The 14,370-nt window shown below is 35.0% G+C and overlaps 1 protein-coding gene across 1 annotated transcript; it reads left to right on the forward strand.

Moving 5' to 3' along the window:
- The first annotated feature begins 8,283 nt into the window (after positions 1-8,283).
- Positions 8,284-9,456, forward strand: LOC127080551 (uncharacterized). The gene has a single exon (XM_051020867.1). It carries the CDS (start codon positions 8,284-8,286, stop codon positions 9,454-9,456), a length of 1,173 nt encoding a protein of 390 aa, XP_050876824.1.
- Positions 9,457-14,370: the final 4,914 nt, after the last annotated feature.

A 14,370-nucleotide genomic window follows, 5' to 3' on the forward strand; every position in this document is an offset into this window, starting at 1 on the left:
TCCCTAAAGATTAGGTGTTCAATAACCTCCATTGATCACGAGGGAGCGGTTGTCTATTGGAACAAAATTGGTTAATACCATATCCTCTGGATTTTGATGATAACAAAGTATTTAAAGAACAACTGGGTATTCTAACATCTATTCAAGTTTGCAGGAATATAAGATTAAAAATAGATGAAGAGATGCTTGAGGATTCTGCATTTGAAGTTCATACTCTAGCTTTAAAGATCACTTGAGAAGACTTTGGCTCTGATGGAAGATCCAGACTCCGGAGAAGTCAAATCTGAAGATAGTCAACCTATGGTGATCTAGACTCTGAAGCTTCATAAGCCAATAAGTGGACTATGAAAGGATCAACCCCATAAGAGTGAAGTATGAAGAAAGTCAACCTCTGAATCATGATCTCTTATTGTTAGAACAAGATTTTGTGTCTACAATTCATCTCTAAGGTTTTGATGATAAAAAAGGATAAAACAAATTAATACCCTAAAAAATTTATCCAAGTGTGCAGGACTCTAACAAAAAAAGGATCAGACAGACAAACATCTGACATCATGCAAGTCCAGAATAGACAACTTAGAATAAACTAAAGCAGAGGCTCTGACTCCGTAGAAAAGAAAGCTCACAAAGTATGACGGAAGAAGACTCAGAAACTCTGAATCTGAAGAGTTCCATACAACTGATCTGATGATATATACTCTGAAGAAGGCTCTATAGAAAAACATATCAAGAACTATCTGACGTAAAACTGCTCTCAGCAACTATTTGAAGTATACACGCTGAACAAGAACATCTGAACTCCACGTACTCTGACTCAAGGTCAAACACAAAGACTTAACTACAAAGTTTTCTACTTTTGGTATAAATCTATTTTTGGAAGAGATTAAACACTCTCCAAAATTGCTATGGAAAGGACAACGATATTAATGACATTAAAAGTCTATCATTGCCAAGATATTCATGAATACCTTAGCTAACGGTCTCTTGTTCAAATCACTATATAAAGGCAAAATCATCATCATACATGAAACGAAGAATACACACAAGAATACTGCAAACAAAATTTTATTCTCCTTCATTCTTGTTCAAATCTGTTCACACGAGTTGTTGCTCTAAGTGTGAAACATTTCAGTTCTTATATTGTGTTACTACTGCTTACCTAGAAACATTAAACACTTCATTGTATTCTCAAAATAGTTCTTGAACATTTCCTCAAGTGACTTGTGAAGTCTGTAAACTTGAGAGGGCTAAGAGATATTTACTCTCTTAGATGTTTTCAATGTAATCTTTCTAGATTATTGGATTAAGTCCTTGTTGGAGGCGAAATCACTTTGGTCGGGTGGACTGGAGTAGCTTTGAATTTCAAGCGAACCAGGATAAACTTTTGTGTCGATACCTTTATCTTTCGGGTGTGTTTTATTCACAAAAGTTCTTATTATCTGTGAAAACAATTCAAACCCCTCTTTCTTGTTTTTCTCTACCTTCAATTGGTATTAGAGCTCCGACTCTGTTATTGATTTTCAAATCAAACACTTAATAGTGTAGAGAGATCCAACGTGAGAAAAACACTATGGCTAACACCAATGAAAGAGACAACTACAATTTCAAACCTCCAGTGTTTGATGGAGAAAAGTTTGATTAATGGAAAGATAGAATCGAAAGTTTCTTTCTGGGTTATGACGCTGACGTATGGGACATAGTTACAATTGGCTATGTACCAATGATATCTGATGTTGGTATTGTTATTGCCAGAAATAAAATGACTGATGATCAAAAGCGTGATTTCAAAAATCACCACAAAGCAAGAACAATACTGCTAAGTGACATATCCTACAATGAATATGAAAAGATCACCAATAGGGAAAATTCTAAAGAAATACTTGACTCCCTAAAGATGACCCACAAAGGCAAATCTCAAGTCAAAGAGACAAAGGATATGGCTCTAATTCAAAAATATGAAGCCTTTAAAATGGAGGACAATGAAGCTATAAAGGTAACATTTTCTAGACTTCAAACTTTAATTGCAGGACTTAAGGTTCTGGACAAGGGTTCCACAACTGCAGGTCATGTCAAAAAGGTTTTCAGAAGCTTGCCAAAGAAGTGGAGACCTATGGTCACTGCCTTAAAACTATCAAAAGATCTGAACAACATAAGCTTGGAAGAACTCGTCAGCTCCCTCAGGAATCATGAAATAGAACTTGAGGAAGATGAGCCCCAAAAGAAAAGAAAATATGTGGCTCTCAAGTCTAGATCTGAGAGACGTAAACCAGAAAGGAACAAAGCTCTCCAAGCTGAAGAAGAAGAAAATGATGACTCTGAAAAGGATGATTATGATGATGAAGAGTTATCACTCTTAACCAGAAGAGTCAAACAACTCTAGAGAAAAAGGAATAACAACTTCAGAAGACCAAAACACAAGTGGGATCGCTCAGAATCAACTTCCAGAGGCAAACCAAACAAAGAGGTAACATGTTATGGATGTAAAGAACCAGGCATTATAGAAACGAATGCCCAAAGCTCAAGAAAGACAGCTCCAGAAAAGAAGGATTCAAGAAAAATTCCTTTAAAATTAAGAAGGGACTCATGGCCATTTGGGATGTCTTTAAATCTGATGTCTCAGAATCAGACTCTGAAGAAGAATAGGCAAATGTGGCATTCATGGCTACCACATCTGGAAGCTCATCAGAAAGAGAATCTGATCCTGAAGAGGTATTTTCTGATCTTTCTCGCTCTGACCTTTAATCTTGTTTATCTTAATCTTTAAGCTCATATTAGAAACTTCGATAAAAATTCAAGGCTTTAAAGAAAGTCCTTGTAGCAACCATTGAAGAATGTGATAAGCTTGAGATGAAAGTTTCGGAATTAAAAGACAACATTCTGGTGTTGGAAAGAGAAAAAGAATCTTCAACTAAACAATGTTTAAAACTTGAAGAAGCTTTATCTCAAGCCCCACAAACTTCTAACACAATCATATATAAATATGAAAAAGCATTTCAAAAGTTTCTGAAAAATGGGCTAGAAAGAAGCAGAATGGCTTATATGATTTATGGAGTTAGTCAGAATAAGAAAAGAGAAATAGGATATGACTCTTATGAAGACGAGTAAATACCTTCTGCATATGATAAACCTAAATCCCCTTTTTATTATCACTACACACATGCACAAACGCAAAACTTTACTAATGCCAGAAAACCCAAAGTTTCAAGAAACTCTAGGAGAACTAATCACAAAGGACACAAAAGATTCTGGGTACCGAAGGATAAAATAGTATATGTTGCAGATATCCTATGCAGTAGAGTTAAGACACCAATCATGGTACCTGGACTCTGGATGCTCGCGACACATGACAGGAAGAAAGCATATGTTCCAAAGCCTGTAACTTAAAGATGTTGGCTTCGTAGGCTTCAGAGGAAATCAGAAAGGAATAATCATAGGCTCTGGAACAATTGGTAATGGATCTCTTCCCTCTATCTTTGATGTTCTTTACGTAGAAGGATTAATGCATAACCTGTTATCCATAAGTCAATTAAGTGATAGCAGTTATGATATAATCTTTAATTAAAAAACATGCAAAGCAATTAATCAGAATAATGGAACAGTTCTTTTCACTGGCAAGAGGAAAAATAACATTTACAAAATTAATCTTTCAGATCTAAAAGATCAAAATATAAAATGTTTAATGCATGTAAATGAAGAGTAATGGGTATGGCATATACGTTTGGGTCACATTAGTATGAGAAGGATTTCTCAGCTAAATAAACTCGAGTTAGTCAGAGGTCTACCTAAACTGAAGTTTTCTTCAAATACTCTTTGTGAGGCATGCCAAAAAGGTAAATTTTCAAAAACTTCTTTTAAAAAGAAAATTGTTGTTTCTACCTCTGAGCCTCTGGAACTCCTTCACATTAACTTGTTTAGACCTGTTAAGATAGCTTCAATCAATGGGAAGAAGTATGGACTGGTCATTGTTGATGATTATAGTCGCTGGACATGGGTAAAATTTCCAAAGCACAAGAATGAGTCACACTCTGTATTCACCAGTTTCTGTTCAAAAGTGCAAAACGAACTTGACTCTAAAATCATCAGAGTTAGAAGTGATCATGGTGGCGAATTCAAAAATAATTTTTTTGAGGAACTTATCTCATGATATGTCAGATATACGTTGATGATATAATTTTTGGTTCAGCTAACCCCTATGTTTGTCAAGAATTCTCTGAGTTAATGCAGGCAAAATTTGAAATGAGTTTGATGCAAGAACTAAAATTCTTTCCGGGAATTCAAATCAACCAAACTTCAGAAGGCACATACGTATCTCAAAGCAAATACATAAAAGACATTCTGAAGAAATTTGAAATGTCAGAAAGCAAACCAGCAAAGACTCTCATGCATCCTACCTACATTCTAAAAAAAAAGAAGTTAGTCAAAAGGTTTGTCAAAAGCTCTATCTTGGTATGATAGGCTCTCTTCTCTATCTGACGGCTACACGACCAGATATTCTCTTCAGCATTTGTCTTTGTGCCAAGTTCCAATCAGATCCAAGGGAATCTCATCTAAAAATAGTTAATAGAATCGTAAGGTATCTAAAAGGAACACCTAACCTTGGCCTGATGTATGAGAAAACATCCGAGTATAGGCTCTCTGGATATTTTGATGTAAATTATGCCAGAGACAGATTGACACGAAAAAGCACATATGGAAACTATCAATTTCTGGGAAACAATCTTATATCTTAGGCTAGCAAAAGAGAGTCAACCATTGCACTTTCTACTACAGAAATAGAATATATCTCAGCTTTATTATGCACTACTCAGATACTTTGAATGAAAAATCAACTAGAAGATCTTCATATATATGAGAGTAACGTTCCTATCTTTTGTGATAATAATGTTGACATATGCTTAAGTAAGAACCATATTCTGCATTACAGAGCAAAGCACATAGAAATAAAACATCATTTTATCAAAGACTATGTTCAGAAAGGTATAATTTCTTTAAAATTCATAGATACAGACCACTAATGGGCTGATATCTTCACAAAAACCCTTGCTGAAGATAAATTCTCATTCATTCTAAAACATTTAAACATGGAAAATTGCCCAAAATGAGTCATATATATGCTTCTCTGAAATTCAAAATAGGCTCTAACTTAACATCTGACGTCTGAATTTGACTCTGATATTTCTACTAGTTAGAAGTTATCTAAATCAAAAATCCTAAGGACCCAATCACTTGGTATTCCTGAAGATCAGATAGATCAACATGTGGCCTCTCTTGCGTCTGACCTTGGATTTTCTAGACAAGTGTCTAGCACAGAACTCAAGAGATAGACTATTGAGATCTCCTCTAGCAGTGTGCAAATTTGTGGGATCAGACATCCATCATTAGCTGTAATTAATTTTCCCCTTAGTGTGTCAACTCAATTTTTATGCCATCATTTATTTGTTGTTTAATATTCTCATGAAACGGTGTCGTTTTGCATGCTAACCTTGTGTACTTATACTTGCCACAATTCTCACTTTCACACTTTTCACTCACATCCTACACAAACCCTCGTTCTCTACTCTTTCTCAACCTTCAAGCTTCTTCAAGTGTTCTTCAAGCAGTCTTCATCTCCTACACGGATTCTCAACAACAGTCGGTATACAACTTTTTTCAACAAATGGAATCAACGGAACAACATTCAACCTCTTCCCATCAAACAACTACTGTAATTGTTGCCATATCTACTCCTATCTACAAGGAACCTCATATTTTGGATCGCCAACCTCACATTCATCTTGCAACTCCATTCGACAAACTAGAAGTTCTCTGTGAATCGTTGGTAGACTTTGACAATATGAAGAAAAACTGGATTGACCTCACTGAGGAATTAAAAAAGCAAGGGCGGGAAAATTATTTTCAAAGACTCTATGGTCCAATCTAAACCTATCTGATCAAGGAATTCTGGAGATTTGTAGATTCATACGACTATTGCATAGTCTCTCACGTTCTGGGAGTGAAAATGGTGATCACTGAGAAGTTCATAGCCAAACTTCTGAATATGGAGAAGACAGGGGGAAGACGAAATTATAACATAAACCCTAGGACAAAATACATGTCCCAGGAGATCATCCCAACAATCTTCAAACAGAACGCTGAGGAAAACTCGTCCAAGAATGATTAGTGCATTTTGATACACATTCTTATATAATTGTACTTGGGTATTTATCTAGTTTATTTTGCTTATTTTACTATTTTATTATGTTTTTAGATTTAAGTCCATGGTTGCCTTTAATCTATTTTCGTTTGCTATTTTCAGTTTTAGCGGTTATTTGATACTTGTCCACTATTCGGATCATAAGTTGAGCTACGAGATGCCGTTTTGGAAGTTCTGACATGCGTTGGAAAGCTAAGAGAAAGAGATACAACTTTTATGTTGAAGCCAAAAGGTGATTCGGAGTGAAGAAGTCTCAATTAATTCGTTGAAGTTTTGTACTTAAAGAAATATATTCTTTTGGGTCATTTGTTGGGCCGAATTTAGGTTTTCCGGCCCAGTTTGAATTATTAGTGAAACCCTGATTCTGTTTAAAAGGGCAGCCACGGTACTATAGCAAATACACATTATTCATAATAACTTTTTGCTTTCGTGCGATCATGAAGAGGAACTAATCTCCTAGAGTCAATATGCTGTTACCAAATTTCCAAGGCTTTGAGGTTTTTATTCTATCAATTTAATTTTGTTCTCTTTCAATCATATTCTATTAAATTTCATTTGCTTAATCTATATTTTGTGGAATGGTTTTGATTAAATTCGTATGATTGCATTCCTAACTATTAATCGTCGCTTTGTCGTTAAATTGCGTTTGTAAATCGTGTTTGCTTAATTCACGATTGTATTTATCCGTTTGCTTAATTCGGAATATAGGAATATAAATCTGTCATATATCTATTGCGATCGTCAATCGAATTTGAATCAAATAGAGATCGAAGCCGCTTAGGGAATTGGTAGGTAAAAACCAATAATTAGCCGGAAACCGAAAATAGTAGATTGACTTATTTTATAATCGCTTATTTTAATCACTTTTTTTGCTTTGTTTTCTAAATCGACCACTAAAACATAAACCCCCTTAATTCGATTTCATTAGGTTAAGAATAATACAAGAATCCTTGTGATACGATACTCGAGGTGTCGCTTCCCGTTTATTATATTTCATTACTCGTTTTTTACCCGTGTGCGACAGCGGATCAAAATTGGCGTTGTTGCCGGGGATTCTTGTAGATTTTAACCATTATTATAGTCTAACTATTATTATAGTCATAGGTATTTTAACATTTTTTTTGCCCTAACTTTCTTGTGTTATGGTGTTTTTGCGTTTTAGGATAAAAAAAATCTATTTTTTTAAGAAAATCGTCTCAAATTATTCTGATTCTTTGTCGATTAACTAGGAAAAAATCAAGGATCAAAAGCCTCTATTTAAAAACTAAATAGTGGTAGTCATCCTAAAAACCCGAAATTCCTTATTTTTCTATTTTTTATGATTTTTTTTTCTGTTTTGATAGTTTCAGAAAATTCCGAAAAAATTCTCAAAAATTTTAATTGACGTTATTTGATTAATTTTTGTGTTTTTGTATTTTTTTTCCCTTTTATTTTAATCGTTTTTTCGTATTTCAATTGTTTTTACTTAATAGGAACATTGTCGGTATTTTCCTATTTGTTGTTGCATTGCTGAATTAGTTGTGTTTTCTCATTATTTGTTAATTTTTTTTTTCTTTTCTATTGAGTTTAATATGGCTGACCAAAGAACTCTGAGAGAACTTGTTGCTCCTGATATGAATTACAATGGTTTATGTATTGAATATGCTGATGTTACTATTCCTTTTGAGTTGAAATCTGGTTTAATACACTTGTTGCCAAGGTTTGATGGTCTTGCATGTGAGGATCCGCATAAGCATCTTAAGGAATTTCAGGTTGTTTGCTCTACACCATTGAGACCTGAAGGAATCACCGAAGATCACATCAAGCTGAGAGCCTTCCCATTTTCACTACAGGGTGCTGCCAAGGATTGGTTATATTATCTTGAGTCAAATTCTATCACAACTTGGAATGATTTGAAGAGAGTCTTCCTAGAGAGATACTTTCCTGCCTCCAGGGTTGCATCAATCCAAAAAGAAATATGTGATATTAGACAGGGAAATGAGTCATTGGCTGAGTATTAGGAGAGAATCAAACAATTAGTATCCAGCTGCCCTCAACATCAAATTACCGAACAACTGCTTATTCAGTATTTCTATGACGGATTGTTACCAATGGATAGAAACATTCTTGATTCTGCTAGTGGTGGAGCACTTGTCAATAAAACTCCAGTTGCTGCTAAAGCCCTGATTGAGAACATGTCACTCAACTCCCAACAATTCACAACCATAAATAATTCTATGGTCCAAACAAAAGGTGTGAATGACATTCAGGTTTCCTCTTCCAACAAGGCTTTAGAAACCAGAATTGAAGAGCTTACTTCTTTAGTGAAACAAATGGCAGTGAGTAAACCTCAAACAACAAAGTTGTGTGGTATTTGTACTTCTACTAAACATCCTACTGACACATGTCCTATTCTTCAAGATGATTCTGTCACTCAGTTGCCTCAAGCATATGCAGCTAACTTTTTCAACCAAATCAACAATCAAAGAGGGTACAAAATTCTTGACTTGTCCACCAACAAATATCATCCCAATTGGAGGAACCATCCAAACCTTCGATATGGAAATCAACAGCCCATCCAACAACAATTAGTCATACCCCTGCCACAACCACAAACCACTCCCCAAGTCTCCACCTATGCACCTTCTAGACCTTCATTGGAGGATCTTGTCAAACAAATGGTTGTTAACAATCTTCAATTTCAGCAACGAACAAATTCCAGTATTCAGAATTTGCAGACACAGATTGGACAGCTTGCCACTTCGATGAATGTCATGCAGCAAGACCAAGGATCAAACCAACTTCCTGCCCAAACAGTTGTGAATCCAAAAGGCCCTAATGCTAATGTGAGTGTAATTTCCTTGAGATCTGAGAAGGTAACAGAACTAGCCCTAGAAAAAAATAAAAAAATTCTTGAGGTAACACCTGAACCTTCTTCCGTTGTGATAGAAACGGAACCCTATATTGTGGTAGAAACTGAAAAAGAAAAAGAGAAGGAGTATGTGCCACCAGTTCCCTTCCCACATAGAATACTGAAAAATAAAAGGACTGGTGATGAGGACAAGGAGAGAGAGATTTTAGATGTGTTCAGAAAAATGACGGTAAACACTCCGCTTCTTGATGTTATTAAGCAGGTTCCAAAGTATGCAAAATTTCTAAAAGATTTGTGCACAAGTAAGAAAAGGTTGAAGGGCAATGAGAGAGTAAATTTGGGACGAAACATTTCAGCCCTTATCCAGCCTAAACATTCACCTGAAAAAGCTATTGTTTCATCCCTCAATTAGGCCATACCCCAAAAGTGCAAGGATCCAGGAACTTTTGTTATTCCATGTATCATTGGGGATAGTAAATTCGACAATTGCATGCTTGATTTGGGAGCAGGCATTAATGTTATGCATACTTCTGTTTATAATAACCTTGATCTTGGTCCTTTACAGCATACAAGTTTAATCATTCAACTGGCGAACAAAAGTAATGTTCGCCCTATTGGAGTAGTGGAAGATGTGCTTGTTCAAGTTAATGACTTGATTTTTCCTGCAGATTTCTACATTCTGGACATGTATGGAGAAACAAATTCAAGCAGACCACCTATCATTTTAGGCAAACAGTTCATGAAAACGGCGAAAACAAAAATTGATGTCGATGATGGAACCATGTCCATGGAATTTGGTGACATTGTCACAAAATTTAACATTTTCGATGCCATGAAACATCCCTTGGAGGAGCATTCTGTTTTTCATATTGAATTGATCTCTGAGTCGGTTGATGACACTTTTTTTGAGTTTTTTTCACTTGATTTTCCATCTCTATCTAGGTTTGATGATGTTTATTCATGTGATGATTGTACTGACACTAACCTTTGTGTTGTTTGTGCTGAGATTGATGTTGCCTTGCAGGGTGATAGTATAAACGAAGTTGTTTATGTGGCTGAAGCTCTTGATATTCTGGCTGCCCCAAACATATCATGCATTGAACAACCACATTCTTTAGAGCCTAAACCACCTCCCAAGGATTCATATGATTCAGCAAAGCTTCAACTTAAGCAGAAATATAAGAAGGGGATTGGATGGACCTTGGCTGACACTCATGATATTAGCTCATCCATATGTATGCATAGGATTTCACTTAAAAATGAAACAAAAGTAGTGAGGCAGCCCTGTAATCCTTTAATTCTTGATGTTGTGAAAGAAGAGATCACTTTCACGTGCCCATTCAACACTTTTACTTATCAAAGATTCTTCTTTAATCCTGGAATACAAGGTGAAGACACTAATAAAAATTTCAAGGTCAATGGACACTACCCAAAGCTACTCCATGAGAATCTGACTTTGGAAAGAGATACTGTACAAGAGTTCTCTTTAGGAAAGGCTGCTTATGCAATCACTTACCCGCCTTGACTCCTCGGGTGTGTTCTTTCCTTTCTCTCACTCTTATTTTATATTTATGCTCTTTCATTGAGGATAATGTATATTTTAAGTGTGAGGGAGGGAACCATTTATTTGTTTTATTTTCTTTGTTTTGTTTTCAGTTTTTCTCTATTTTGATTTTTGTTTACTTTCTTTTTAAAAAAAGTTGCATGCTTTTTCATTTGGTTTTTAAGTTACAATTATGAGTATTTTTCTTATTTCTCTTGACTATAGTCTTGTGGTGTGATGTGAAAAATTTGATGTGCATTTTTAGGATGATAGGTATGACTAAACTCTAAATTGTATATCTTTGGCAGTAGGTCATTAACCCTAGTGAGCTTTGAGCCTTATATGGATAATATATAAAAATTCATCTCTTTCTTTCTTGTGTGATTCACTCATGTCTGTTAGTCTTTAGAACTTGAATTGACTCTTATTGATGTTGTTGTTTACTTGTGCACACTCATATGATAAAGGCAATTTTGTTTTTGTTTTTTTGTTTTTTTTAGCCAGTTAGCCAAAAAGTCAATCCTGAAATAATTTCATCCCTTGTTTGAAACCCCCTTGAGCCTATTCTCCCTTTTTTGTTTAAAACTCATTACAAGCCGAGAAGTGAAAAACAATGTTATCACCCTATTCAAAGGGTTGAAAGAGTCTTGTTTGGAGTTATGTGGGGTTGAATAATTATGTTTGTAATATTTCAGAAGTTGGCAGAAAAATAAAAAAAATAGAAAAAGAAAATAGAAAAGAAAAAAAAACAATGAAAAAATAGAAGGATAAGAGGAAGAAAAAATAGAAGAATAATAGGAAGAAAAAAAAGGAATTATGTTTGTAATATTTCAATACATGTCAATACATACTCCTTCAAAAAAAAAAGGAGTATATCTCAAGTGAATGAAATATTTTGTAAATTCAACTGCTGCAATTTCTTTCAAGTCTCTTTTACCTCTTTGAATTTTAGCCTAGTACCCCTTAGGATTTATCTCACCCTTACCTTGCCCACGTTACAACCAAATAAAGTCCTTTTTATCTTTGTGTGCATGTATTTCAACTGTGGATGTTAGAGTCCTTTCAAGCTTATGGTAGTACTAATTTTCATGTTGTGCTTTGAGTGTAAACAGTTATCTAAACACTTGGGAGTTGAGTGAATTATATCCTGTGAGGATCTTACTATTGTTGATGTACTTTTTGGTAATCTGTTTTTCTATCTGCTTTGAGTGTCATAAAAAGTTTCTTACTAACACCATATTCTTGAAGCTTAGACTTAGAATTATGCTTATACCTTGTATCTTGAAAACTTTTGGAAGTGCATGCTCTGTTTACATTTAAAATTCACTTTTTTGCATTTTTAAATTTCAAAGTTAATTACATTTTGTATAACAATAGGACAGTAAACAAAATCATTAATTTCCATAACATATTTTGAATCTATTGACCTAGAGATGGATAATCCTCAAAACTTGTCCATAACCCTAACTTTGACTTTTTAAACTTTGATCAGTACTAACCTTTTATTATAATTATCATTGTCATTATTGTTCATTACTTATTGGATTGTTTACATTTAAGTATTCATCATCATTATCATTGTACAAATGCATCATTCACCTTACTATTGTTCTTTATTATTATCATCATTCAAAAATAACCAAACACATGATAATATTAAAAGATCTAAAACACTTAATTATTTGGACTTAGAGGATCCCATTTAGGACCTTAGTTTGGAGGCCTTTCATTAATTTCTCTGTGACACTTTGTAAAACATTTGGGTTTCATTTGTAACTTACATTCCTGTTGTAAGGATGACATCATGGCACCACCTTCAGAGGACATGTTTATAAGACCATTATCCTTTGTTTAGCATAGGTCACACTTTTGCACACACAAGACTTTCTCTTGGGTTACCTTACAATGAGACCTTTTTATTTCCTTGTCGGTTACTTTACATTCATGTTGCATTAGCCAAATTCCATAATCAAATAAACAAACCCTTGATCCAACGTCAAACGACTTTTTTATAATCAAACTCAAAATACTTAATAACTACGATTATTATTATGCACAACGAGCCTTAAACGGTGGAGAATAAGTGAGAATTGAGCATTCCTATCCTCACTCTGATTATTTTGGATGCAAGATGCTTGGCTTGTTATCTAAAATAATCACCTTTGTCCATAGAATTTAGTGCAATATAATCACAAACTCTTTTCATAAACCCTTGTTTAAGGTAAAATCAACACAACCTATCAAACCTTATTTTTTGTGCCTTAGGACACCATTTCAAAACTCTTTTCTCAAAGGTAAAATCAACCGAACGCACAAACATTTTCTACTCTAAACTATGGAGCTCTAATTCCTCATCCCCGAATGAGTGATACGTAGGCACAAGGGCCTCAATCCTTGGTGTAACACCTCAAAATTTGCCCTCCTCTCTTGGGACTAGCATTAACATAGTTGCATATCATTTTAGGACATTAGGCATTTCATATTGCATATCATGTGGTTACATAGTGCAAGCCATCTTCCCAAGTCTTAATCAGGAGATGAGGAAGTTCAAAGGTGCAAGCTAGGGTTTAATGACTGATCATGGGCCATCTGAGGATTGGACTGTGAATTAGGGTTTCATGATTCTCCAAGGGTATTGGTCTTCATCTTGTTTGAATTGATACATCATCATCATCATGGTTGGATGTCATCAGGAGATTGGAGAAGATTCCTTGAGATTAGGGTTTTGACCACTGGTCAACCCTAATCAGTTGTATTGGGCCAATCAGGGCTGGATCAGGAGATGGGGTTTATGAAGGAGATGAGGATCATTTTGTGATTATATTGTGCTTATTGAGACTAGGGTATCACCCTTGAGCCATTTCAGTTGAAGATTGGGGTTCAAATTGATCTATGCATTGCCAGATTCATCTATCAGTTGAAAAAGTCAACTATGGTCAACTGTACATGATCTGATGGATTTGGAGGTGGAAATGAGTTGGATACACTTCATTCATGTTGGAACAAGTGTTATTTGACATTGCAAAGCTTAAAATTGAAGAAAATCAAGTCAGGACAAAAACTGCCAAAAATAGCAAGTGACTTGTAACTGAAGTTTCCAAAAATGGAAAGTTTAAAACCTCAAAAACAGATGTCCAAGGAAGCTTCAAATGAAAAATTGTTCAACATGACAGATGTAGATCTTGTTCTCACCTTTCCAAAAAGTCCAAGAACTTGAAAATCCAATGTGTGGTTTGCAAGATATGGCTCAGTGAATTTCAGAAATGACCCGTAATCAGGAGGCCATAACTACCACATACTTTGTCCAAATTGCAAGTTCTTTATATGCACAAACTCCATTTGACATGTACTTTGAGGGTGCATCATTGGATTTGTTCAAAAATGGCCAAGGCAAAAAGTCACTTTTCAACTGGACAGCTGAATTGGACCAGGGGCAAAATTGTCCAAATGTCAAAATAATTGGAATTTTTGAATGGGACTTTTTCCAACACCTCAGGAATGGCATTTGGAGTGTGTTTGAATATTCATTTCATGCCTAGGCCTTTTAAATTGAGATTTGGCTTGAAAAGTGAAATGGGGAAAATTGGACAATTACCACACATATGTGAATTTGAGAAATACAACACCAATTGGAATGGGAATAGTTTCTACACATCACATATGGCATTTGGGGGTTGCTTGAGCTGTCAAAACAGCTGGCACTAGCTGTCATTGTGTATTGACCAATTTGCCCTTGCTTACAAAAATTGCCATTTCACTAACATTCCAAATTGTTAATTAAAC

Source organism: Lathyrus oleraceus, chromosome 5 (genome assembly GCF_024323335.1).
Source record: "Lathyrus oleraceus cultivar Zhongwan6 chromosome 5, CAAS_Psat_ZW6_1.0, whole genome shotgun sequence".
In the NCBI taxonomy this organism is placed as follows: Eukaryota; Viridiplantae; Streptophyta; class Magnoliopsida; order Fabales; family Fabaceae; genus Lathyrus; species Lathyrus oleraceus.

Bases quoted from the DNA above. Each gene is read 5' to 3' on its own strand.
- LOC127080551 (XM_051020867.1), top strand. From the start codon at position 8,284: ATGGATAGAAACATTCTTGATTCTGCTAGTGGTGGAGCACTTGTCAAT.